This window comes from Podarcis erhardii (assembly GCF_964252035.2).
Source record: "Podarcis erhardii genome assembly, chromosome: 17".
NCBI classification, from domain to species: domain Eukaryota; kingdom Metazoa; phylum Chordata; class Lepidosauria; order Squamata; family Lacertidae; genus Podarcis; species Podarcis erhardii.
The window spans coordinates 1,738,333-1,765,429 of record NC_138515.1 but is presented as its reverse complement, the minus strand read 5'-3'; the positions used below and the strand labels follow the sequence as shown (position 1 = coordinate 1,765,429).

The 27,097-nt window shown below is 48.9% G+C and overlaps 2 protein-coding genes across 2 annotated transcripts in view; both read right to left on the bottom strand.

Annotated features, from left to right (window-relative positions):
* SYP (synaptophysin) overlaps positions 1–4,029 on the bottom strand; it is a 28,908-nt gene extending 24,879 nt beyond the window's left edge. Inside the window, exon 1 of the mRNA XM_081844560.1 lies at positions 3,955–4,029. Within this exon, the coding sequence (XP_081700686.1) occupies positions 3,955–3,972 (18 nt within the window). The 5' untranslated portion in view covers positions 3,973–4,029. The remainder of the gene's footprint in view (positions 1–3,954) is intronic.
* Positions 4,030–8,481: 4,452 nt separating this feature from the next.
* Positions 8,482–27,097, bottom strand: part of CACNA1F (calcium voltage-gated channel subunit alpha1 F) — a 60,928-nt gene continuing 42,312 nt past the window's right edge. Inside the window, exons 31-48 of the mRNA XM_081844504.1 lie at positions 26,897–26,980; positions 26,366–26,386; positions 24,155–24,283; positions 23,857–23,922; positions 23,236–23,327; positions 22,823–22,982; positions 21,515–21,642; positions 20,292–20,388; positions 19,181–19,283; positions 17,548–17,649; positions 16,402–16,532; positions 16,171–16,290; positions 13,803–14,026; positions 13,547–13,687; positions 12,734–12,897; positions 10,999–11,111; positions 10,513–10,818; positions 8,482–9,207 (exon numbers count right to left, since the gene is read on the bottom strand). Of these exons, the coding sequence (XP_081700630.1) occupies positions 8,896–9,207; positions 10,513–10,818; positions 10,999–11,111; positions 12,734–12,897; positions 13,547–13,687; positions 13,803–14,026; positions 16,171–16,290; positions 16,402–16,532; positions 17,548–17,649; positions 19,181–19,283; positions 20,292–20,388; positions 21,515–21,642; positions 22,823–22,982; positions 23,236–23,327; positions 23,857–23,922; positions 24,155–24,283; positions 26,366–26,386; positions 26,897–26,980 (2,493 nt within the window). The 3' untranslated portion in view covers positions 8,482–8,895. The remainder of the gene's footprint in view (positions 9,208–10,512; positions 10,819–10,998; positions 11,112–12,733; positions 12,898–13,546; positions 13,688–13,802; positions 14,027–16,170; positions 16,291–16,401; positions 16,533–17,547; positions 17,650–19,180; positions 19,284–20,291; positions 20,389–21,514; positions 21,643–22,822; positions 22,983–23,235; positions 23,328–23,856; positions 23,923–24,154; positions 24,284–26,365; positions 26,387–26,896; positions 26,981–27,097) is intronic.

Below are 27,097 nucleotides of genomic sequence, written 5' to 3'. Positions count from 1 at the left end.
CCACCAAAGAGGCTGCCTCTTAACTGCACTGGCTTTCCAACTAACCTCCACCAGTAAGGTAAAGGTAAAGGGACCCCTGACCATTAGGTCCAGTCGTGACCGACTCTGGGGGCAAATGGTTTTATCCCACCTTGGCACAGTTTGAACTGAAGCATTTAAGCTTTCCCAAATCACAGAGATGCAGCACATTTACCAGCTCTCAGATGAAACTCCCTTTCATGTCTCTGTGTGAGTCTCTGCTCTGGCCTGTCCCCTTTTAATCAGTGACTCATGAGGAGAGATAAGAAGGTGAGCTCCTCTTATGTGCTCTAAAACCAAACCTTTGCACCTTATGTTTATTTATTTTGAGAATTTCTATATCACTTAATTAGAGTTGCCTCTAAGCAGTGTACAGGATATGGAATTCAATGGAACAAAAAATGTGCTATGACTATAAAATCAAGAATCCAATTAAAAAGCCTGTGGAATACAGAAGTCTTGAATATTCAGTCATTCTTACCACCAATATCTAACACAGCACTTCTCTAATGTATCACATCTTAACCATATCACACATAACCTCTTTTGGACTCAAAGACAACAATCTTTTCTTACCAAAATAACTTTGGTTGCTAGCCTGTTAGCCTTTTATTTGCCTGACCAGTGAAGCTGAGTTTTGTCAGGTAACCACCAGTGCTGGTGTTTAAAAAGCCAGTAATATCCGAGCTCAATCTCTGGATTGATTGGCTTTGATTCTATCTGTCAGATTCCACCCAATGATCCACCAGCTTCCTCCTGGGTTAGGTAAAAAAGTTTAAAGGTAAAGGATCCTTGGATGGTTAAGTCCAGTCAAATTTGACTATGGGGTGTGGTGCTCATCTCACTTTCAGGCTGAGGGAGCCTGCGCTTGTCCACAGACAGCTTTCCGGGTCATGTGGCCAGCATGACTAAACAGCTACTGGTGCAACGGAACACTGTGACAAATGCAGGGGAGCACAAGGAAACGCCGTTTTCTTTCCCACCGCATCTACTTGCACTGGTATGCTTCAGGGTTAGCCCCTGACTTGGCCATATTTTCCTCTGGCTATCTCCTGAACTTTGTCCACACATGCTCTCAAGGAACAAGTAATTTGATTCTAATACCACCATAATTGACGCAACTACATACCAAGCACTATGCCATCATAGCCAAAGCAGTTGGAGGGCACCAGGTTGGGGAAGGCTGCCACAGAGAACTATTTCCTCTCAAAGAGCACAAAAAGCAAGGCAAGACGCATCCTCTACCCTGAAGTTTCCCTTGGTGCAATTATTCCTGCAGGACACCCATGAAAAAACCAACTTGTAAGAGAGATCAGTCTCTCCTCCCTTGCACAACACAAAACACTCTGCCCTTCGGAAGGAAGCAATTCACAATCTACTGAAATAATACTTAGCATTTCCATGTGTTCATGCATTTTATAAAAGTAATGTTTACAACAACTATGTAAGGTAGGCCAGTGTTACTGTCCGCATATCACAGATCAGAGCTGATTTAATTAAGCCACCTCGAGAGTTTATCTGTTCTGGGATAGGCTGAAACAATATCCATCCAAAACAGCCATTCCCCATAATGTTCTATGATCTGCACACTCCAGTGGAGGGAGGTGAAAGTAAAATGAACTACAACAGTAGCACCACCCACATAAACCATAAACCCCTTCTCAGCCTCTACCCACAAAAACATCACCACTAACTTCAAAGTCTGTGCATCCCATAGCCCCACCATGCATCATCTCTCATGCTTATATACTGGTTGACAGTTGGCGAGCTCCATTCTAGTTATGACACACATATCCCTGATTTGCACACTCAGAGGCAATGCGACAACACTGCCTACGCACATCGCCCAAGACCCAAACTGTCCTCCAACCACCGGTCTATATTTTCTCCTTGCAAAACTGAGCAAAAAACTCTCTTGCCCAGGAGCAATTAACACCCAGCTCATGACCCAGCACAACGCTGCACCTGCACAAAATCATCCCTAACCCTAAAAAGACATTCAGAACAACCCATCCTGGGCACCATCACCAGTAACCTCAATTAGCAGCCCTGCTTTACATCTATCACGCTCCACTGAGAAAGTGGATCTAGTCAGAAGCACAGCTAACAGTTCCCCATCTCAAGACGTTAACATAGTGGAGTTAGATGCTCCTGGACCCCCATTCAAGGGCTGCACACTTTTGCCTCTCCAGCTGGGCCAGCTTGGCAAGCAAACGCACATCAAGCAGTTCCAGATCTGAAATCATAACACCTTAAAGCACACAAACATTAACACATGTTTAAAAGACAAAACAAGCCCAACAGTACCAAATTTAGGTACATTCTATCTACCAGATGCTGCCCAAACCCCAAAACAGCTATGATTCACTGACCAAACACCTTTTGAGGTTTATGGAGATGTGTTCTCTTTTTCCTCTGCTATGTGAAATTTCTAAGTGAGAAAAGCGAGAGTGGGACTGTGATCCTAAGCACCCATATATGGGAGTAAACCCTCCAAAATGCAGTGGAACTTACTTCTGGGTAAATGTGCGCAAGACTGAGCTGTGAGAGTCTTAATGCAAAGAAACTGCCCACACCCTCTTCAGGATCGCAGCCTCTCCCAACCCAACACAAACTGACATCTCAACTCCCCATTTCTGGACTCTCTCCTTACCAAGCAGTTCTGCAAATGGCCACCACTAGACACCCCCCACCCCTCTGACTCCTTGACTAGTAGCCCCACTGTAAAGCCAAAAGTCCAACCTAATTTCTGGGTGCCCCGTCCAGAAATTCCCTCCCCAAACATGAATGCCACCTTCCTGTGCTCAACTTATACATCACTGCCCCTCTTCCCCCAGGCCAGCTGCCCAAGCGAGTGAGCAGCAACCCCCGCAGTTCCAAAAGCGACACCCCCATCCTATGCAAAATCCCTCCCCCATGCATCTGACTGCGGTTGCTCTGGGGAAGAGTCGTGAGAAGACGCCCCTCCGCGGCATCTCCTCCTTGCCAGCCCCCTCGGGCTCGCAGCACGGGGCGGCCAGATTGCGCCCTCCAACCTTCTTTATTGCCCGACAGCCACCTCCCACCTCGTCCTGCCACAGATCCTGGAAAAATAAGAGAAGAGAGGCCCCCCCCCCGTTCCCCTCGCTGCCCCCCCCGCTGCGCCTTGAGGTTCTTCTGCAGCCATATTGATGCTTCTCGAACACCATCTGCCGCTGCAGCACCCTTCTCCCCGACGCCTCCCCGACGCGAAAGGCCGCCCCCCCACCCCCAACCTGCACTCCCCCCTTCTGTTGCAAAACAACTCCACGTGTCCCCCAGCCCTTGCCCACCCCAACCTGCCTTCCTGCCCCCCCCCCCGCAGGGTACACTTGCTGCGGCCCGCATAGCCCTCCCCCCCCCCCCCCGCTTTCTGCCGGCGGCAGGTCTTGCGTGCGGGGGCAGCGATCGCCCTCCCCCCGCCCCTGTTTACTGCAACGGAGAGCATCCCGCCCTCCCCTCCCCCCCGCGTCCTTCGCCTCCCCAAGCGCCGTCCCCCCGGGCGTAGCTCTACTGCATCGCCCAGCCATTTTCCTGCCCCCCCCCCGCCCGCTTTCCGATCTGCTGCAATGACCGACGGCAGCATCTTGTCGCCTCGCCGCGCCGACGTTGCTGCAGCCCCCTCTCCGAAGCCATTGCGGAGGAAGAAGCGAGGGGGGGGGGCTCCAGCTATTTCGAGGGCATTTTCATCCCAGCAGCCTCCGCCCCCCGCCTTCACTGCAGCAATTGCTCCGCAGCCCCCCCCGCCCCGAGCTCCGCGCATCTGCTGCAAATCGCGGGGGGGGGGCTGGCTTAACCCCCCCGCCCCCCGTCAAGGGGCTCCTGCCCGCAGCGCCGCGCCGGCCCCCGAGCAGCCCGTCCGGGGGGGTCCGGGGGGGCGTCGGGGAGCTGCTCGCGGGGTCTGATTTGGAGGCTCACCTGGTTGACGACTTCCATCTTTGCGGGGAAGGCGAGCGCGACGCGGCAGAGCGCCGGGGAGGTTGGCTGGGGCGGGGGGGGGGCAGCTGGGAGGGCGGGGCGAGGGGCGGGGGGGCTGGAGAGCCGGAGGCTGACGTCACAGGGCGGGCGGGCGAAGCTGAGCGGGAGCCATGTCCTTCGTGGGCAAAGGGAGAAGAGGGCCGTGGGAAATGGAGGCTGGCGGGGGGGGGGGGCTGTCTGTCTTGGCCCGTGTCTCTGAGGAGCAGGACCCTCGTGGTGCTTGATGCATAGCCCTCAATATGTAGAAGGCAGCGGCGAGCAAGAAGCAGGTCTGTGCCCCGAGACCCTTACAGTCCCAGGGGCGGCAATGGAGGGAGCTGCGACGGAAGGTCAACGGGGAAAGGTGCTCTGTTCGGTTCAGTTTCTCTGCAAAATGGACTGGCGGCTTATTAAAATTATAAAAAGACAACTATGCTGCATCACACATTGTATTTGTTTTCTAGGTCTTTTTGCTAGCTTGGAGGAATTTTGCAGGGTGTATGGAAATGCTGTGCATTCATTCTGTCTATTGCAGCAACAGTGCAATTACAGTGAAATTACAGTGAAATTACAGGGCGACAGCGACTGTTAGGCATCGGTTGCCTGTTTTCCAGCTATATGTGACCTGCCCAGGATGGCACTGGGGTTACACAGGCCCCTGGGTGCCATTTTGCTTCACTGATGTGAGCTGCACAATGGTCCGTGATTTGCTAGACTAAAATATGGCAAGCCTAGAAGCTGCTTCACTTGTAATTTCCAGTCCTGGTCCCAAGAAGGTGGGAGCTGATACTCACTCTGAGGCTGCAATCCTAACTCCACTTACCTGGGAGTAACCCCCATTGTACAAAAGAGGAGAGAAGTGAAGAGACATGGTCAGACTTGCAGTTTGGCTGACCTTTTTGTTTGGTCAAGGGACATACCTATTCCCTTGCAGGGAATCTGGCAGGAGCCACATGCTGCCTCCAGGCGATGAGGAAGCCAGCAATGGGTGGAACAGGATCATCACATTTGAGACCCTTTCTGCCACCCGCTTCTTCCCCCCCCCCCCCCATGGCCAGAGGGCTGACATGATTGCTTGTGTCTGCATGGGCATAGCCACAATTTCTGTTGTGGGGACCTCAGCTTTCCCCAACACCCTCCAGAGGTTGTTGGACTACAACTCCCATAAACCCCTGAGAACATGCTGTCTGGGGCTGATGGGAGTTGTAGACCAAAGCACCTGGAAGACACCAGGTTGAGGAGGCTGCTCTAGTTGCCTAGAGGGAGCTGCAGTTCTACTTAGGGTTCAGCCAGGTTTTGGTGGTTGCTGAAGTAACTTTCAAGTCTTTCTTGTCTGACTTTCCCGGCAGATTCCATTTGGAGCTATCCAGGGTGCTACCCGCTTTGCTTGTTAGCTTAGGTGGACCTTGCCCTCTGCTTTGCCTGACTTTGCTAACCTGAATTTGCTCTCTGCTTTGCTTGACTGACATTGGAACTGGTTCTGGCCTCTTGTTTCACCTGATCCTGCTCTTTGGAATCTGACCTCAGCTCTTTTGACCTTGCCCTGCTAGAACCTGACCTCTACTTGACCAGACATTGTTATGAGATCCTGAACAGGCACCAGCCATGTGACCTTGTTTCTCTGGAGTATGTGCCTAGCAAACCCACCCACCACTTAGGATACAAACCTGACCCCTGCCTGGGACGGAACATTAGATTTTGAGAGCTGAAGCAACCAATGGAGTGGAGAATTGGCTCTCTAAATTCTGGGATCTTTTGATCCATGAAGAAGCTCTTATTGCCAAGGAAATGTTGCACCAGGACCAGCTGGAGAACGTTATCTCAACATGGCTGCATTATCTCTTTTTGTGAAGGTAACTGTGAAGGAGAACTGTGGGGTTGGAAGAGTACTCAGAAGTCATGTAATCCAGACACCTTGCTAACGCAGTAAATCCACCGCTAGAGCATACTTGATCTGCAGCCCTCCAAACCAGGAGTCTGTTGCATTGTTGAACAGCTTGTGCTGTCAGGCAAAGTTCCCTTTCTTGCCATTTGAAGTTGTTGGTGTGGGTCTTACATGCTGGAGCAAAAGAGAACAATTTGCTCCACCATCTATGTGGCAGCCCATAAGCCAGAGTGCTACTCTTCAGTCTGGATTTATGAATATACTTGGCTGTAACTTTATGAGGAGTGATAACAACAGCAGAAAAAGAGACAAACTTATAAAGAGGAGAAACAGGATTTTATGTCTTCATTATTTGTTCACTTTGAGGTCCAGTGCTGAGGGCCTTTTGGCGGTTCCCTTGCTGCGAGAAGTGAGGTTACAGGGAACCAGCTAGAGGGCCTTCTCAGTAGTGGCAGCTGCCCTGTGGAACGCCCTCCCATCAGATGTCAAGGAAATAAATGGCTATCTGACTTTTAGAAGACATCTGAAGGGACCTCTGTTTAGGGAAGTTTTTAATGACTGATGTTTTAATATATTTTTAATATTTTGTTGGAAGCCGCCCAGAGTGGCTGGGGAAACCCAACCAGATGGGCGGGGTATAAATAATAAATTATTATTTATTATTATTTCATATTTGTTTGCTTCCATTAGTTAACTTCATTGGGGGGGAAGTCTATTTATTCTACACTAGCCTTTGCCAGAGGGACACGGGTGGCACTGTGGTCTAAACCACTGATCCTAGGGCTTGCTGATCGGAAGGTCGGTGGTTTGAATCCCCGTGACAGGGTGAGCTCCCGTTGCTTGATCCCAGCTCCTGCCAACCTAGTAGTTTGAAAGCACATCAAAGTGCAAGTAGATAAATAGGTACTGCTCCGGAGGGAAGGTAAATGGTGTTTGATTTTGCCAGAAGTGTCTTAGTCATGCTGGCCACATGACCCGGAAAAAATGTCTGTGGACAAATGCTGGCTCCCTCGGCCAGTCAAATGAGATGAGCACCGCAATCCCAGAGTCGTTCGCAACTGGACTGAACTGTCAGGGGTCCTTTACCTTCAGCCTTTGCCAACCTGGCACCCTCCAGATGTTTTGGACTACAACTATCAGCTGCACAACTTGAGCAGGGGGATGTGGTTGCTCCAATCTGTTAGCATGGAGATGTGCCGGGGAGCAGGGAGAAGTCGTGCATATTATGCAGAGCTCCTTTGGAGGAAGGGTAGGATAAAAAGAATAAATAATAGGCAAACTGATGAATAAAGTGGCACAGCAAACCACTTCTGCCAGTCACTGTACAATACCTTCCATATTTCTGGTGACGTCAGTTTTCGGGGTTTTGTTCAACCATACCTAAAGGGAAGGCCAAAGCGTCCTCTTTCTGCGTATCAGAAAGAACTTCAAAGGGAAACAGGACTTAGCAGGTAGCCTTTCCTTTCAGAGGCGCCTGTACTATTACACAGATGCCCAATTTAGTCCATTGTGGAACAGTTAGTGCAGAGACAAAGGTGTCTTTGATGCCTCAGACATTTCTAGGAAGAGTTACGCAAGCTTAATAAAACCCGGCGGGGTCCTATAGAGGCAGCAGCCAAGGCTGGCTGTATACAAATCTATGTGTTCAAAGTAATTCTTTGACTCTGGGAGTTTTGATGTCAGCAATCTCAGATTTCCAGGCAGTCTTACATTGAGAAAAGTGGTCCTGCTTTGCATCTTCTGCCTTCTGGGTGGGATCTTATGAGTAAATGTGGACTTACAAAAGTCGCAGTGTAACTTACAAACCCACCTTTGTTATTATAGCTAGTCTAATTAAGAAATTGGCATGAAACCCAAACTGGCTGCACTGCATATGGAGCTGATGGGAGGATTGTTCCCTAGCAAAGCAGTTTAGCAAAAAAACCAAAACAAAACAAAACCCCACTGCTAAGGGGAATTGTGTAATTTCCTTGTGGGGATTGGTGGTGGTGGTCAGTCCACTGAACATCTGTCTGTATTGGTAGGTGACTCATGGAAGGCATTCTGTCCAACCTTTAGCCATATAACTGAAAACCACTAATGTGTCCTGTTCGATTATCCATTCAGGTGGGTGGTGGACCCTCCCTGCTCTCCATGTATGTGAGTACAAAACAAGGGCCACATAAAGTATTCTGGATTAAATTTTGATCGCATTTATGAAACACCTTATTCTACAAAGAGTTGGTGGAGGTTAAAGAAAAGGAAAAGTGGGAAACTCAGGGAGAAGAGCACCTCATTTTTTCAACTGCCCCCCCCTTCTGTCCAGTATTAGAAGCTGCAACTATGATTTATTATGTACATAGCTGGTAGGAACATGACTGGCAACGCCCATCGGTGCCTGGACTTCTGTGGAAAGACACAATGGGATGAAATGACAGCAGCCCCTGGTCACAAGGCCAGCCCCCATATTGGATGTGATACTATGGCTGAATAATATGGGTATGAATAGGGGAGCAATCCTAAACATGTTGTGATGCCTCTCTTATCTTCATCTTTTTTGGTTGATGTGCATCACATAGTCTTATAAGAATAAAATAATATATATATAAAGAGGCAGCAGCATCTTTCAAAGCATCTTTTTATTGCTTCTGATAGAAAAAGGCATTGTCTAATCACCTTGGAACCCCGCCCCCCAACCTCTTCAAAATCCACAATCCTTGCTCAGAGGAAGAAATCCAGAGGTCCCTTTCTCTTTCTGGACCACTGGGAAGGAGTCAACAGCCTGGAGAAGGGGCAGCAAGGAGCAGACTGCCTAAACCAGGAAAGTAGTAGGACAACGTTTCTAGCGGCTGCTTTTGTATCAGCCAATGGAAGGGCAGCATTTTGTCTCCCATCCTTTGGCCTCTCTTTTCCGCAGTCACTCCCACCATAGCACAGCTTTGGGCAAGCCTATGCCTTTAGACTACAAAGGTTGCAGAGTGCTAGGTATCTCGCTGCAGCAGTTCTACTCCTGTGCCCTGCCAGGGGGCACTTCCTGGTCAATAAGAAGTGACGCAGGCCATCTCGTCACCCAAGTCCTCTTCCTCACGGGAGCGGAAGGGCTCCTCATCGCTGTAAACGGGACCTAGGCTCCCAGCCCCACTGTGCTCCCCGTCACTGCTGTACAAGGCGTGACCACCACCACCTCGGCTGCTGCTTTCGCTACCAGGGACCTTGCGACTCAGCAGGTCTGTGGCAGCACTCTCCATCTCATCAATGGTCATGTGGCAGGCATCAGCAATCTCCTGCTTGGTGAAGGCCACAAACTTTGGGTCCCGTGCATAAAGGCCTAGACCCTCAGAGATGAGCACCTGGAAGAAGAAAGATGAAAGGGTTCTTGCTAGTCAAAGTTATGCAGTACACAACCAACCAAGTCAGTAGCTCAGTTTGGACATCACACCAAATCATGGTTAAGTAAGCTTACCTATGTTGTCTAAATTGGTAAACTAGTTTCAGTCAGCTGGCAAACTGGAAATAGAAATCATGGTTTGAAGTGACCTTGAAAACCATGGTTTGTGTGCACTGTGGCTTAGGATGATTCCTGAACTGACAAACCATAGTTATGGTTATCACTCTGCCTCAAGAAGCTGCTGCACAACGGAGGTGGGAGCAAACTTATGAAACCAAATAAGCAACCATGGCCAGCCTGTTGTATATTTGGAAGTTCAAACCATGGTTTGGATTGTAAACTATGGATAACACAATTCATGGATTGGCATGCTGTCTTAATAGAGCCAGTGGATTCCATAGGTGAGAGACCCAAAGAGCCAGTGGATTTCATAGGTGAAACTGTTGCTCATTTCCCGTCCTCCAACATTTAATACCACAAGCCAAACACTAGAATGGATATCAAATCCAGTAATTTGAGAATCACATATTTCTGCTAAAAGCAAATGCCTGATTTTAGCTTGCACAGTGTTGGGGATGCGCTAAAAAAACTTGTAAAGCTGTGCCCAGTAGAGCCTTAGAAGGCAGCCAGGAGTGAGGCTCTGGCTCTTTCTCATTCTGCCATTGCTAGTAGAACCAGAACGAACTCTGCATAATAAGGATGACACCAGCTGATGTGCACTTTTGGTTTTAGGCTGCAAAATCTGACTTTATTTGGCATGTAATTTGAAATAATTTTCAGTGCAGCACACATACAACCCTCCTAGCGATAAAATCTCTTATGCCCTAAGCAGCATACCAGAGGACTAAACCAGAGGAGCTTTCCATACTGGGGCTGGTGATATCCTTAAGTAAGAAAAGTTCATAAGCTGGAGGGAAGGCACAACTTGCCACCCCCACCCCCCACATTGTATTTATGTGTGGTTGTAGGCACACTTGCATGAGGCTGAGTAACCAAGGGAAAACAAAAGGATTTAAATACATACCAGTGTTTCACAAACTTGGGTCCCCAACTCCCATCACCCTGAGCTAGTAGGATCAGTGGTCAGGAATGATGGGAGTTGTAGTCCAACAACAGCTGGGGGTCCAAGTTTGAGAAACACTGATTCACCCACACCCACCCCAATCAGGGTGACAAAAATTATTCTTGCAGGAGGGATGAGGGGGCAGTGGAAGGTGGGTCCCAAAGAGCTGCATCCCAGAGACAGAGAAGTCTGCCTTGCACTCACCGCCTCCACCAGGCTGTCGGCACTGCCAGGCTTGTCGCTGTAGCTGTGCTTGAGTGGGCCGGGCACACGCAGCTGGCCATAAGAGCGGTAGGGCAGCTCAGGCTCATTCATGTACCAGCGCGCTCGTGACATGGGCGGAAGGCTGTTGCTGTTCTTCTCCCAGCTGTGCCCTGGCAACCCATCCTCCTCCACCAGGATTAGTGGGGCATAGAGCAACCGGCCCCGCTTAGGTGGTGTGGCCCACGACTGTGAGGATGCTGTTGAGGAGTGGCTGCCACTGTGCCAGGAGTCATAGCTGCCATAGCCCTGGTACAGAGGAGAGAGCTGGTGAGATGGCCAGTGGATGGGATGGCCTCAGCAGTAGAACAGAAGTATGGTACATACTAAGTCAGTCTCTCTCTCTCTCTCTCTCTCTCTCTCTCTCTCTCTCTCTCTCTCTCACACACACACACACACACACACACACACACCCTCTGCAAGAATTACCTGTGCACGTGCTCGGCAGGGTGGCGCATTCTGGTGGTAGGTGCCTGGGATGGGGATGTCATCACAGCTGCCTTGACGCTGCAGGCACTGGATGCTGAAGGCTGGTTTGCGGCCTACCAAAAGCAGGGAGGTGGGGAAAGGAAAGCCAGAGAAGGTATAAGAGGCCACAAGTGTGGGGTGGCTGTCCTCTGCCACACCAGCGCATTTGGCTGAACCCACTGACCACCAAACTGTTTGTTCATTTGATATATTACACACCAGTGTTTTCAGAGGGGCTCACAATGTTTTTAAAAAGGTTTTTAAAAAACAAACACACACCAAGAAACATACAGAAGAAAGGACAGCAAAGCAAACAAAAGAAAAAAAAAACATACAGCAGAGACAATAACTCTATAGTTGTTTAAAAGGCCTGTTGTTTGTTTGTATATCTGGGGGGAAATGTCTTGTTGTTGGAGGGAGGTAGTGTGAGTTGTGGGGGGGCGGAGGTGAGTAGGCCGTATTGCTGAGTCTCTTCCAATTCCTGGATCCAGCAAGGAATAGCAAGGCCAGGTTCTCTGTAATGGCCACCTAGGTATGGGTCATTAGTATAAGTGAGGAAGCTGCTCTGTCCCTGCTCCCTCACCTGTCTGGTAGTGGTAGTGAGAAGGGAAAAGAGTTGTGAGATCGGGCTAGAAGATATATATGTCTGCTGCCCCTCATTCCAAATAAATTGAACCCTGGGTAAGTGTTGAGAACCCCTGGAATCTCACATTGCTTGGCGATTGGAGTGTCATGCAATATCGTCTCTCTCTACATATATACAGTGATACCTTGGAAGTCAAACGGAACCCATTCCAGAAGTCCGTTTGACCTCCAAAGCATTCGGAACCAAGGCACGGCTTCCAAGGCAGGAAGCTCCTGCAGCCAATCGGAAGCTGCGGAAGCCCCATCAGACATGTTCCAAAGAACATTCGCAAACTGCAGTTGGCAGCGTTCGGGAGCCAAAATGGACGAGTACCAAGGCGAACCCTGAGGAACCATTAATGAGCACTGGTCAGTCACCAGCTACAAATTCAGCTAACAGTTACCTTGTGCAGCCCCCATTTTACCAGCTTCCTTGCAATAATATAATGGGGAACTTTTTCAAAAGCCTTACTGATCCATATTCTCTATGTCCACAGCATTCCCCTGATCCATCAAGCATGTAACTCTATCAGTGTTTAAATGCTCCTCTCATGAAGAAAACTCCCTGTGCATAAAATAGCTGCATTCTGACAGAAGACTTCTCCCTGCTAGCTTTCTATCTGCAAGAAGCTACCCACCCACTCCCAGAAGAACTTTGAACCAAAGTTTGAACTAATTTCTGAAGAAGTACTGTCTATGAACAGCTTTTCTGCTTGTCTCTGCAGCATATACGGTGGTACCTCGGGTTAAGTACTTAATTCGTTCCAGAGGTCTCTTCTTAACCTGAAACTGTTCTTAACCTGAAGCACCACTTTAGCTAATGGGGCCTCCGGCTGCTGCCATGCCGTTGGAGCACAATTTCTGTTCTCATCCTGAAGCAAAGTTCTTACCCTGAGGTACTATTTCTGGGTTAGTGGAGTCTGTAACCTGAAGCGTATGTAACCCAAGGTACCACTGTATTTAAAAAGGGGGTGTATTTATGACCCAGGGGAGCCAGGCAATCCAGCCCTCCTCCATTTACGCACTCCCAGAGTCACTTGTCCAGGTAACCCAAGTTCCCTGTCGTCCTGACCTGTGGGTGTGGGAGGCAGGAGGCGCCTGCGCTTGGGTTGCCTGCCGTCCAGCATGCCATTAACCATCCCATTGTTGATGCGCCGGGAGGGGAGGGGCAAAGAGCCGCCATAGCTGTTGTCCCAACGACGGCGATGGGGCTGAGGAGTGTGAAGACAGGGCTGCCTGCATAGGGAAGAAAGCACACAAATCAGTGAAGGACAAAACAGCCTTCGTTCCTAATGGCCCTGGAACCCTCGTTCTTTGCAGCCTCAGCGCTGAGTGAGCATGCCGGCCCCAAGGAAGCAAAGGCCCGGAAGGGATTTGAAAAGGCCATCAAATCCAACCCCCTGCCAGTTCGGGAAATCCACTATGACAGGTGGTCAACGAAACCTCAAATGAAGAGTCCACCACTACCATCCGAGGCAGTCTGTTCCACCCTCAGTTTGCACCGTGAGGAATTTCTTCCTGGTGTTGAGATTTGCCACAATCACTTACTGTCCACATACTGTGTGGCCCTTCAACAATGAGGGCCATATATCATGAAGACACCAATGTCTATGCTGTCCCTCAGTGGCGACATTGGGTCCGGATGCCCCTTTCACGTAGTTATGTTTCGCGGATGGAGGAAATTATGTGATTCTTTACTATTTGACTTCTGCATGAAGGAGCAGGATTGCAGCAGAAGGTGCCACATTATTCCTCCACTGAGATGTTAACTGGAACAATGTGGAACTGGACTACAGGGAAGCAGTCATTTTGTTATGGCAACTTGCAAATAAGGTCAGGGCCATGTCCCAAGTTGCTCTGTTCTGTCTTAGGACCTGACTCTTACCTGTCACGGGAGGCCAGGCTCTCAGAGTCCTCTTCCCGGCTATAGTATCCCTGCTCCACTGAGGTGTCCTCCCTGTAGTCTTCGGTGTGTGTGGCTTCTTCATGCACTGTAGGTGGGATGCCGCTGCTATCAGAGCTCCGCCTGAAGAGGTACAGAGGGCTGTAAGGAACTCTGGAATCCTGGCTCCTGCCTCCCCACTCAGCCACACCCCACCCTTCCTTCCCCCGCAAGCCCAGGACCTCATCCCGGCCAGCACCTGCTCATCCTGCGCCGGGTGGGGATGTTGGGCAGTTCAGCAGGTTCATCATTGCCCCCAACATTCTCCTCATAGTGGGTTGGTCCATTAGTCATGTGGGAGAGGCTGACGCTTGAGGGGTGCCGGGAGCCCACAAGGCCATTCATCAGAGTCTTGTTCTCCCCGTCTGGTGAAGCAGCTGTGACGTGGTGGTCAGGTGCACTGCCATACAATGCCTCAGAGCTCTGTGGGAAGAGAGAAGCCTGGGCATGTCATAAAAACCAACAGTGCTTCTGAACAGTCCATTGCTGCCCTCAGATCACTTCACACATTACAGGAGCACTGAAGATCTGCAGCACAAAATCTGGCTGCTTGTTTAAAATATGAATGTGTGAACTTTGATCTCCTTCATCTCTCCAGCTCCTGACCACTTATGCATATTCTTTCTTCCTCAAATTTGCATTCTGCCAGTCCTTCCCTCCTGAGGCTCCTCTGCCCTCCGATGTTCTCTCCTTCACTACTCTGCCTGGACCATCCTTACTTGCAGCTCTAATATGAAGCTGAACTGGCTTTTCTTTATGACTTCCAGTGCAAATCTCCAGCCCTGATATAGGGATGCCAGAGAGATCCCATGCTGAGAACAAGGCTAATGTTCTCTGGCTACTCCAGCCAGAGGCAGCTTCCCTTTTATAATGGGAATTTGGGCTATGAGCAACCCTAGCATCTTCCTACCTCTGTGCCTTTCCAGACATCTTTTTTTATTGAGCATTCATCATGATTTGTTCTCATGATGCTATTGCTGCAATTATATGCAACCATGCTTTCAATACCATTGCGCCTGCGGAAGTGCTGGGGTTGTCACAGGTTTCTGTCAGCACAAAAGTGCCTGAGCTTCTGGAGTCGGTATTGACAAGCCATGAGCACTTTACAACTTTGCAGAAAGAATTCTTATTTCCTTCCTCCAAATCTCTCACAACCTTTGTAATTTCTTCTCTTCTGGAATTTGGAACAACATATTGTACACACATCTGTTCTCTCAGCGATTCAGTTGCAGCCTTTTCCAATTTGGGAACAGAACAAGGGGCGTGGAAAAGCAGCGGAGAACTGGTTAGTGGAAACATTTCCAATTTGGCATTCCACACTAAGCTCTCTGGGAAGGTGGTTGAAAGAGCAGAAACCAGGATTTACCTTTCAAAACAATTTGCTCTCCATCACTTTTTACGTAAAACGATTCTGTAAATTATTTTCAAATCTGCTAATTAGATATACTATGACACTCTATCATAATAACTGAATAGAATACAGTTCTGGAAGTTTATATACAGTAAATATTAATTTGGCATCCTTTAGTCTGAATGGAGGGTGGTAGCAAACAAAATTAAAACCAAGAGGAAACAAGAGACTATGCAGTGCCTTGAGTTAAAGCAGCCATCCCCAGCCATTAGGGCCTAATAAACAAGAGTGATGGGAGGCGCATTCCATCAATGTCTGGAAGGCCATGGATTTCTCACATTGTCTAGGCTTTGTCTAACTTCATCTATCTCTTCTATAGATTTCCTGGCAACTGGCAAGGAGGCCCCTGGTGGTTATTATTCCACTGCCTTCCTCACTGAGCTGCTCCATGTGCTCCACCTCTAGAAAATTATTTCCCAACCTGAGATTTGATAATAACTACTGTGAACGTGGAGTGAAATGTCCCTTCTGAACTCCAGTGGACAACGTTTTTGGCCCTATGGTAATCTTCCTCTCTGGCGATCACTCGTAGCCAAGTAAGATTGTCTTCCATGAAAACGGTCTTAACAGTGAGTCTGTAAGTGGAGGTCAATTCTGGATCCACATGTCCATCCACAGTGGGGACAGAGGTTTCTGGGCAGGAGTTGATCATGGTGAGGGATTGCCAAGCGTGCCTTTCTCTTAGCACGTTTCTCCCTTGTGTCCTGAGTTCGAGTGTCTTCAAAGTCCATGACACCTTTGGTCAAGGCTGTTCTCCAGCTAGAGTGCTTGCAGGCCAGTGTTTCCCAGCTATCAGTTATCCCTATGGTAGTAGTCCATGATAACCAATACTCTGTCTGCTTTTCTGCCCTGCTCAATTAGTGGGCAAAGAGGAGGCATCACTGAGGTGATGAACCTATATTTGGGCTGTACCATGGGAGCTGCCATGATTGAATTCTGCTCTGTTAAAAAGAGAAATCCCAACAGGTAGAAAACTAGTATGTCCAGAAAGAAGAATTCTACTTTAGCATTCTTCCTAACATGTGTTTTCCAGGTGCAGGGAATGTTTTGATATGGAGCAGCATTCAGTCATATGATTCTTCCACATGTTCAGTCCAAAGTGGTGCACTCCAGATGGAGGTGAACTCACTCAGAGAAAACTAGACCAAAGGCTCACCTTATAGGTCACGGTTTCCTCCTCACACACAGTTTCCTCAGCTTCCTCCTCTTCTTCCAGGTCACAGGACATGGCCCGGCGGATCTCAGGCCCCAGATCTTGCAAACTTTTCAACCCAGCCTGAATGGGAGAGAAGCCCCAAAGCAGCAGGATCAGCCAGCCTGGTATCCATGTTGCATTCTCTCTTCATTAGAGCAGCTAAGAGGCCCACAGCAAAACAAGGATACTCACCTGCAAGGCAGTAGAGTTGCTTGGGGACCCATCTGGACCAAGCATTCCTTTCTCCTTCCGCTTACGGAATTTACGGAAGTAATCCTGGATCAGGAATGTGGCATAGAACTTTCCAACAGTGACCTCCTCCTCTGCCAAGGGAAGACGTTAAGTGCACTCTTGTTAGGAATCTGTGGCTTGTTTTTGGGAACATCTGTATTTCCAAAAAGCTCCATAGAATAGGTGGGCTGGTTTTTAAAGGTCACAGTGTCCTATGGCATCTTAAAGAGTACAACCTTAATTTATGGTGGCAGTCTTGAAGGTGCCACAGGACCCCCTTTATTTCCTCTGAAACAGATTAACATGGCTCTTCTGCAGATCTGAAGGTCTATTTTTCCCAAAGATGATCTCCATCTTGCGCCAAATACAATATGACTTTATTTCCCCCCAGAGTGGCTGGGGAAACCCAGCCAGATGGGCTGGGTATAAATAATTTTTTATTTTATTTTATATTATTATTATTATTATTATTATTATTATTATTATTATTATTGCAAAATTCTTCATATATGCAAGATCCTTCATAAACAGGGCTGGCAATGGGCAAGACTGGCACCTGCTCCAAGGTCCATGATTGCTGAAAGTGCCTATCAAGCCAACACAGCCTCTGACTTCCCCATTTCTCTTGATACTCTGGAGGTATGTGGGTAGGACACATTAAAGCATGGTGTGGTTTTGCCCGGTGCCTGCTGTAGATCACTTACTTGGTGCTCTGCAAACACTCAATACTCTCCAGGATGCTTGCCAAGCTACAGTGCTCTCCCAGTCCCCTAGGTCCACTGAACTCCTTGCGTCATTGCTGCAGGAATCCCAAGTATCACTACAGCATCATGTCTTCCAAGCTTCCTTTCCTTATCCTTTGTTGAACTTGCCAAGGTGGCCCTCAGAAGGTAAAGCAGATGCCACCTCCGGTTGCTACACAACAATGCCCTAAGCAACCTAGAGATTACTTCAGTGCTTGGACCAGCCCTGAGAGCAAACCAGCACCCTGTTAAATGGGACTCAGAGTAGGTTCTGGATGGAAAGCCAAGAGTGCTTAGTTCAGTTTTTATCTCTGGGCAGTGGGGATGGGACAGAGTCCGGTTGCTAGGACAAAGGGGCACTGACCTTCTGGTGGAGGGATAACTTCATCCAGGATTTTGGGCTTGGTCCGCTTCCAGATCTTTTTGATTACAGCACGAAGCTCCTTATTTGCCACATCCAGGTCTCCTACAAGAGTGGGGGGAGAATGAGGACCACACCACACATTTAAAGCACATGGCTCCCCCACAAAAACCTGGGAAGTATAGTTTACGCCCAACAGAGCTACAATTCCCCAAATCCTTTAAATGTGCTTTAAGTTTGTGGGGTAGATCTGAACAAAACCCCTCTTCTAGATTCCTGCACTAGGGGGTTACAGTAATGCCTTGGTACCAATCCGTGCCCTTGCAGTCTACTCTGGGGTTTGCCTGTGACTTCTCAGGACCCTGCAGCTCAAGCCCAAGTCCTTGCAATGGCTGTTCCACTGAACTAGTCCTGCTTACATGATTCTCTCCATCTATACATATGACTGGGGTGGGGAGGTGACAAATGCCCCCCACAGATCACCCCTATTGCCTGCTTCTGTGGTTAGGCAGATGTTCTGTGGAATATGACCAGTGGGTTCTAGTCAGTTATGTTTCTTGCTGCATTTTTGTGCCTTTAAAATGTTTTTTATTTTGTTGTCTGTATGAATTATGTAAAGGGACGCAGGTGGTGCTGTGGTCTAAACCACTGAGCCTAGGGCTTGCCAATCGGAAGGTCGGCGGTTCAAACGCTCGCGACAGGGTGAGCTCCTGTTGTTCAGTCCCTGCTCCTGCCCACCTAGCAGCTCAAAAGCACATCAAAGTGCAAGTAGATACATAGGTATCACTCTGGTGGGAAGGTAAACAGCGTTTCTGTGAGCTGCTGTGGTTTGCCAGAAGTGGCTTAGTCATGCTGGCCACATGACCCAGAAGCTGTACGCTGGCTCCCTCAGCCTATAGAGTGAGATGAGCGCACAACCCCAAAGTCATCCGCGACGGGACCTAACAGTCTGGGGTACCTTTACCTTTATGAATTATGTAAGAAATTTGATTGGATGAGCAATCCCAATACAAAGATAATGAATAACAAGCAAGCGAACAAACAAATGCCCAGGGTCACCACTGGGGGTGCCTTGTGAACAACGAGGTGCACATAGGGTGGGTGGGTGGGGGTCCAAGCCAAAGCGGAGTGGGGTGAAGGTGGGGCAGTGGAAACCGGAGGTGGCTGAAGCAAGGCCTTCTGGTCTGACCCAAAGGACAGTTGCAGGAGGTGGGGAAGGAGAAGTGAAGCTTGGGACCAGATCGTATTTTTAATGCTGGGTCTTAGCCCTGGAATTTGGAATGTAGGGTCTGCAGAGTTTGGCTGAATAGCCCACTTTATTTGTGGCCACCATTGACCCTTTCAAGGTATTTCTTTCCACAATCCTGCAAAAGCCTAGCAGGAAAGGAGAGAAGTTTCTAACTTTCCACTTTCTCTTCTGTGGATTTCCAGGGAAGGAGTATTTCAGCTAGTGTGTGGCATAAGAGGGGAGTTGCAGTTGCTACGAGCAACTGGGCAAGTGGATTTGCATAAATCCAGTTACGTGCTTGGAGAAAAAACATCATTCCCGGAGAGTATAAAATGTTCTTTCTCATCAGCTAGTAACAATTCTGCATATACTGAGGACAAGCGTCATGAGAACCGTCTTGTACCTCACCTTCTGTTTTGATCTTGAGGGATGTCCGCACCAAGGCAAAGAGAGTGGCATTGAAGGTGACAGTTCCATCTGAGTTCAGGGGCATGTTCATAGCCACCAGCCTCTGCAGAGACAAATGAATTAAAAGCAAGAATCCTTGTTACCTGTCCTCCCCAGCTACCTCTCTACTGTAGCCCCACCCACCTCACTCCCTTCATAAAGTCCTCCAAGGGAACCCATGAGGACTGATAGGCTCTGGAGCTAGAACCCGGCCACGATGTTCTCCTAGGAAGCGAGAACTGGGCCAAAACAAACAATATGAATTTTAATAGGGAGAAATGTAAAGTATCGCACTTGGGCAAAAAAAATGAGAGGCACAAATACAAGATGGGTGACACCTGGCTTGAGAGCAGTACATGTGAAAAGGATCTAGGAGTCTTGGTTGACCACAAACTTGACATGAGCCAACAGTGTGACGCGGCAGCTAAAAAAGCCAATGCAATTCTGGGCTGCATCAATAGGAGTATAGCATCTAGATCAAGGGAAGTGATAGTGCCACTGTATTCTGCTCTGGTCAGACCTCACCTGGAGTACTGTGTCCAGTTCTGGGCACCACAGTTCAAGAAGGACACGGACAAACTGGAACGTGTCCAGAGGAGGGCAACCAAAATGGTCAAAGGCCTGGAAACGATGCCTTATGAGGAACGGCTAAGGGAGCTGGGCATGTTTAGCCTGGAGAAGAGGAGGTTAAGGGGTGATATGATAGCCATGTTCAAATATATAAAAGGATGTCACATAGAGGAGGGAGAAAGGTTGTTTTCTGCTGCTCCAGAGAAGCGGACACGGAGCAATGGTTCCAAACTACAAGAAAAAAGATTCCACCTAAACATTAGGAAGAACTTCCTGACAGTAAGAGCTGTTCGACAGTGGAATTTGCTGCCAAGGAGTGTGGTGGAGTCTCCTTCTTTGGAGGTCTTTAAGCAGAGGCTTGACAACCATATGTCAGGAGTGCTCTGATGGTGTTTCCTGCTTGGCAGGGGGTTGGACTTGATGGTCCTTGTGGTCTCTTCCAACTCTATGATACTATGATTCTAACCCAGGAGTCACACTCAGGTGGGCCCCTTGAGATTACCTTGCAAGCTACTCGGTGGGGGCAGAGTTTCCCAAAGCCCAGCGGGGGCTGTATCCGGCGTAGTAGAGTCACTACATCAAGGTGCTTGATGCGGCCCCTGGAGGAAGAGAACTTATTTATTAGTTGCAGGTTTGATCTCTGTAAGGGACAGTTGCATATTCCTGCATTGCAGGGGGTTGAACTACATGGTCCTCAGGGTCCCTTCCAACTCTGGAATTCTGTGATTCTATTATTTATTGCATTTATATTCTACTCTTTTCTCCATGGAGCTCAAGGTGGTGTACATGGTTCTTCCCTTCCTCATTTAATCCCCACAGCAATTGTGACTGACTCCAAGGGGAGCTTCAGGGCCAAATGGGGATTTGAACCCTAGTCTCCCAAGTCCTAGTCCAACACTCTAACCACTGCACCACATTGGCATCTCAAGTGGGTGGTAAGGAGCTGTGGGATAGGTGGGGTGCTGCTTCCCTCAATGGGACTATGAGTGGTGGCAGACTAGCCATGGCCTAGAAAAGACCCCTGTTCCTTATGTGAACTATGTGAAGCAAAACCATTGCTCTCCTCCAGCTCTGCTCCTCTGGGTCAGGAAGTGACAGGTCCAAGTACACTGTTTAGCAGGGGCATCTTACCCATAGAGGCTAGTGGCGCGGGGCGCCAGGGCACCAAGTTCTGGAGGGCGCCAGGGATGAGGCAGAGGCTGGACACAGCACCTCCTGGCATCAGCTCGCCGCCCTCGCCTGCCTCTGCCATGCCACGCCAAAGCAGCGCCACGCCTGGAGCCTCTGTCTGCCATGGCCACCGCAGCACGAAGCGGCCAGCTGAGTCAGGAGGTGCCGTGTCCAGCCTTTACCTCTTCCCCGCCGGAGAAGCCGCTCTCCAGCCGCTGCCTGCCTCCTCCAGCCCCACCAGCAGCGCCGGAGCACCAGAGGGAGCATTGCACCATGGCGCCAGATATGCTTAAGATGGCCCTGCTGTTTAGGGCCCCTTGTGGCACACAATTACCCTGGCAAAAATGTTAAAATAACACTCCTCTTATTGCCTGAGATTTCAAGATATTGTATCACGGGACCTCTGCAAATGAAGCTATAAACCAGGAGAAGGACAAAATTTCTCTCTGCTGCCCCTAGTAGAAAGTTCCAGAATTTCTGGATGATTGGAACATTCCATTGCATTTCCATGTAAGTAGTTACTGTAATTGCAGAAAAAAGACATGTGTCTCTTACTTGGCAGCTGGATCGTACTCTGACCAGATCCTCTTGAATTCATCAAGATGGTGGGGACCCAGAATGGACCAGTCCCGGGTCAGATAGTCAAAATTATCCATGATGACAGCAACAAAGAGGTTGATGATCTAGAAGAGGTGAAATGGAGTGAAGGTCAGTGAATGCACCCAAAGAGCCCATGAGAGGCAAGGAGAGCAAGACCTCAGAGGCAAACAGCCTGTTCCTCTGAATATCAAGATCACTAGGACTTACTCCCAAGTAAGTGTCTTTTGAGTTGTAGCCACCATTGGAAGCCTTTCCATGAACCAGAGCTCATAAACTCTTACGGAAACTGCTTTCCGGGCTTTGACTCAATGTTGGAATGTGCACAATTAGCACCATGTTGAGGACAGATAAATGAAAGTCCTTCTTCAGACAGTTGGACTATGGAACTCACTTCCCCTGGATGGAATGGCTTTAAAAGCGGATTAGACAAATTCACAGTTGAGAGGGCTATCAATGGCCATGCTCTGCCTCCATAACTGGAGATGGCAATGCTTCTGAAACCATGGGATGTGAGAGGGCTGCTCTAATGCTCACGTTCTGCTCCCTGGTTTCCCACAGGCATCTGCTGATGCTGAGCTAGAGGGGCCATTGGCCTGATCCAGCAGGTTCTTCTGTTCTTATGAGGAGAGCACATGAGAGCACGGGCAAAGCCCATTTCCGTCAATCCACATGTTTAGGATTGGCGAGGAAAACCTTCATGTCAGAAGATGGTTATGATGAGTCAGAGTGTTAGCAATTAAGCATGGCATGGGAATGCCCAGTGCCAGCTAGAGGCAGTGGTGAAAAAAATGGGTTAAATCTGGCACAGACCATCTGCCTAAGATTTAGTGCTGGTACAGGGATACCACCAAAAGGTGTAAGGCACACACTGAGGCACTTTGCTGTCTCTCCTGCACTGTCGTTCTCTTGCACATTGGCTAAGCAGAGCCGTAGCAGAAACATTTTGAGATCTCTGGGCAAGGACAGATAAGAACGCAACCAAGGGATGAGGAGGAGAATTTTGAGAGGACAAATGGCAGGGAGGTAAAGGGTTAAACTTTAATGGAGAGCAGGAGCTCTCCCTTAAAGGAAACCAAAAACATTCTGCCCATTCCCGATGCAATGCCCACTTTGGCTTTCAGGGACCAAGGCACCAGTCCCCCCGCCTGGTGCAAACAAGGGCTTTCACATGTTGGCTACAACTGGGAGCCTGGCTTTGCATCTGTTTTTTTGGAACTGGCTGAGGCAGAAGAGAGCAGAGGGAAGTCTGCTGCAGAGTCTCACCAAGAAGGCGCAGAGCATGAAGAAGCTGATGAAGTAGACAATGGCAAAGTTGCTGCCACAAGTGAACTCCTCGCCAGGCTCATAGTCGGACTCGGGGTCACAGCGTTTGCCAGGCAAACTGGCCAGCATGATCTCCTGCCAGGCTTCCCCTGTTGCACACCTGGAGGAAGAGAGAGGTGGAAAGAACATGGTGAAAGCCACCAACTGGGGCTAAGGACCAAGGCACCCTGTGGGAAAGGGGCAGAAGCTTTGCTGCGGGGGGCACTTAGGAAGATGTTATTATTCCTCAGGGGCTCCTGTTTTTTCCAGTCAGCTCACTGGTTCCACACACCGAGGGACCACCAGAAGGTCTTAAAATGGGCTTAAGTTGTTAAATGCAGAAATACTTTTGCTTTGTGGAGGCAAAGAGGCACCTGAAGAGCAGCAGCACCGCCTGCGGGAAGGTCTGGAAGTTGTTGTTGCGGTTGATTGGCGTACCGTCCTGCATGGCCACTTTGCCAAAGGTCTGAAAGGCAAGGAAAGCACTCTCAGAGCCATGCCAAGATGTCAGGAACAGATTCCAGCTGCAGAATCTCTGTGAAGCGAACTGGAATACAAACCATTAAGCCCTCCTCTCCTATGAACTAGTGGAGAATGAAACTGCACCAGCACCACACAGCTAGAACTATGACAGGAAGCAGGATGGTGCTTACAGCACTGGACCAGGTCCAAGGCTTTCCTGTATGTGGTGATAAGCGAAAGCCCACTTAATGTTTCTCACAGACATCACTCATTCAGCCTGCATGCTACAGAATCCTATGCAGTACTCCAGTTGGAATAGCAGGCATGCACATGTGTTTGTGCATGTATAAGTAAGTGTGCTGGGTGTCCCTTTTCTTAAAGCATGTACCCACACACATGATGCACCCAGAGCCCCTTGCACAATAAAGGCACACAGTTCTAGCAAAGCCCACTCATAGCACACAAATTGTGGCATGAATTAATTTGCTTCTCGGCAAGCTTGGAGAGCAGTAGGGGAGGCTCCGTCTGCTCACCTGCATACCGATGACTGCGTAGATGAAGAAGATCATGGCAATAAGAAGGGCAACGTATGGCAAAGCCTGGAGGTGGAACAAACACAGAGTGAACTGGGAGTACTGGACCCACCCACCCAGCTACCAGGCTCAAACATGCCTGGTTTAGCCCAGTACACAGCACAGCCTATAAAGATGCTTCTGTTTGTGCTCAGCATTTCTCTAGCATGCTCTTCTCCTCCCTATGTGTTGGATGGAGCACAGCATGCTTTGATCTACTGTGGGAGGGAAAGGCCACATCCCAGGAAATCCCTCTGACCTGGAAGGATTTGATGAAGGTCCAGAGCAGGGTGCGGATGCCCTCTCCTTTGCTGAGCAACTTGACCAGGCGCATGACACGGAAGAGGCGGAAGAAGGTGATGGAGATGCGAGAGCTGTCCTCCGAGCTCTGTGGAGGCAGAGAGAGAAGTCAGGTTGGCAGCACCCACATGATGACAACAAAGAACTCCATGCAAGTCAGGCATGAGGGATCGTGGCCATCCAGATATTGATAGACTCCACTCCCAGCAACCCTGGTCCTCATGGCTACAGCTCAGGGATGATAGAAGCTGGAGGGCTGCAACATCTGGAGGGCCACAGGTTCCCCACCACTCCTGTCTGATGTATAGACATGCTACATGCAACTTGGTGCACAGCAGATGCAAAAGGCAGGGAGCCTTTTCAGGCCCAGGGCCACATTCTGTTCTAGGCAACTTTCCAGGGGCTGCATGCTAGTGCATGCTGTATCAAGAGCAAAATTGGGAAGGCAACAAATGTAAATTTTGCTTTCGTACAGTAGATTAGTTTCTGCACACACTCGGGCATGCCTTTCTACCCTCCATCCAGACCAGCAAGAGGCATGATCAGAGCTCAAGGACACATTCCAGACAGGCAAAAATGCTTGTGGTGCAAAGCAAGGCCAGTGGGGACGGGGTGTTGCTTGTGGGCAGGGGGCATGGCCAGGAGAGGTCTGGAGGGGAATGCTTAGCACTTGAGCCTGAAGTTCTTCACTCCTGAACTGAACCCACCCATGTATGGAAGATCCTTTTGGCTCAGGTCAGGTCATTTCCCCAGCAATCCACAGGTCAGCAGCAGCCTGTGGGAGTTCATAAGCAGAGCCTGGATAGTCTCCCCTGCTGTCTGTCCAAAGCACCTGGTGCCAGGAGGAACACTGCCTCTGCACAGGGAGGCTCCACATAGCAAGACATATGTATCTTGGGAACCCATATTCACACAACCACAGGGCATCCTATACACAAGACAAAGGAAACAAAAAGCCCTTTCAGCATCTACCCTGAAGGCAGAGCAATCTGATGGGAAGGCCTGCTACAACTTCTCCCAGGTTCAGAGCTGCCCAGGATCAAGGGGAAGAGGGTTGTGTTGTTGCCAGGCAACTGTGCTATCTCCTTTGTTGGGCATCTTTCTGCTGCTGTGGGTGACATAAGGAAGTGCCTGCTTGTGAAAGTGGCAGCAGTGGGGTTGGATTCAGCAAGAAAGAAGGTGAAGCAAAAGCCCCAAATCCAGGCAGCCCACCACTCAGGACTACCTTGATAAAGTTCCATCACATGAACCCTGTCAATGCTTGCACACATCAGGCCAATGCTGCCTTTGCACACACAGAAACCTCATGCCTGATGCATGTTCACCCATCCAAGGGTAGGCACAGTGTGTCAGGAGGACCCAGGGCCACAGCAGATGAATGGTGTCAGGTGAGGGAGGGTTCAGCCTGAGCACCACCAACCATCACTAGCCAAAGCTTAAGATTACAAAAGACCAAGCACGCCTGCAAATAAAGCCCCCTGATGCCAAAAGGCAGAATGAACCAATTGATACTAGTCCCTGACTCCCTATGAAAGCAGAGTTGGGGCAGACTGGCTGGCTTTGCTGCTTCTTGTGCTGATTAATACGCAATTTTGCTTTGTAATTATGCAGTTTTGCCTTCCCCCACCTTGACGGGCATTAGGTCTGGCAACACATCAGCTGTCAACACCTGGTGAATCATATGTGCAATTACTCAAACATAGCACACTCACAGCTATAGACACACACACACCACACACACAGCATTTGCACACAGTTGCCTGAATTTGGAGGCCCTTAAATTATCACTTGCGACCCCCATGACATCCAGTTACTCTCAATATCTGACCCTGCCACCAAAAGACTGCTTGTTACCCCCAAGCTTACACCATCTGCAAACACTTAATTTATTACATGATATACTGCATTTCCTCCAAGGAGCTATATGTGGTGTCTCTCTCCATTTTATCCTCACAACAAACCTGTGAGGTGGATTAGGCTGAGAGTTTGCCACCCAGCTTCATGTCTGAGTAGGAATTTGAACCTGGCCCTCACCAGTCCTAGTCTGACAATCACTACACCATACCGGCTCTCTTATGAACCTGTTTGTTGCGTACACTTAGCATTGACGCAGCTAGCCCTTCCACCACCCCTTTCCAAACTTTCTTGAGATTAAATACATGTGCAATACCTCTCCAACATGACCTCCATTCTAACGCAGGATAATGAAGGGAATGATGATGGCAAAGACGAAACGAGGGTTCATAACATCCAATGGGAAGCAGCGGCATGGCAGAGAACAGGTGAGAAAGTGAGAGAGAAATAGCAGAATGGATACATAGATGGATAGACAAAAGGCAAAGAGACGGGCAATTATAAAGGTGGGTGAATAAATGAACTCCAAAAGATGCTTTGCTTTTAAACCATCTAATCAGTTTGGTTTATTGCATTATGCATACGCAAAATTAGAAACGTAAGCTGGGATCTAGCACAAAATTTTATATCTTTGTTTAAAAGCAGATTTCCAGACCTCAGGGTACTATGTTTGAGTTATGCTGTCAAAAAGATACAAGTATTCAGGGTATTCATTCCATACATGTGCGGTGCTGCAACACATCCAAACTCTTTCAGCAACTTTGCTGCAGGTGTGCTAACATTTCCCAGCAGAAGAAAAAAGCTGCGGTTGTTTCAGAGGACACATTTCATGTTGGGAATGACTCACATTGACTTCAGTGACTGCGATGTCAACTACACTCCCGACCACGATCAGAGCATCAAAGGTGTTCCATGCATCACAGAAGTAGTGCTGGGGGAAAGAGAGAGAAAAGGCCACTCTGGAACAAATCCTGCATAGATTCTTGTGGAAAAGCAGCCAGAACTAGACCCACATGCACTTCTTTTTCCTATAGTTTCTAGAATTATA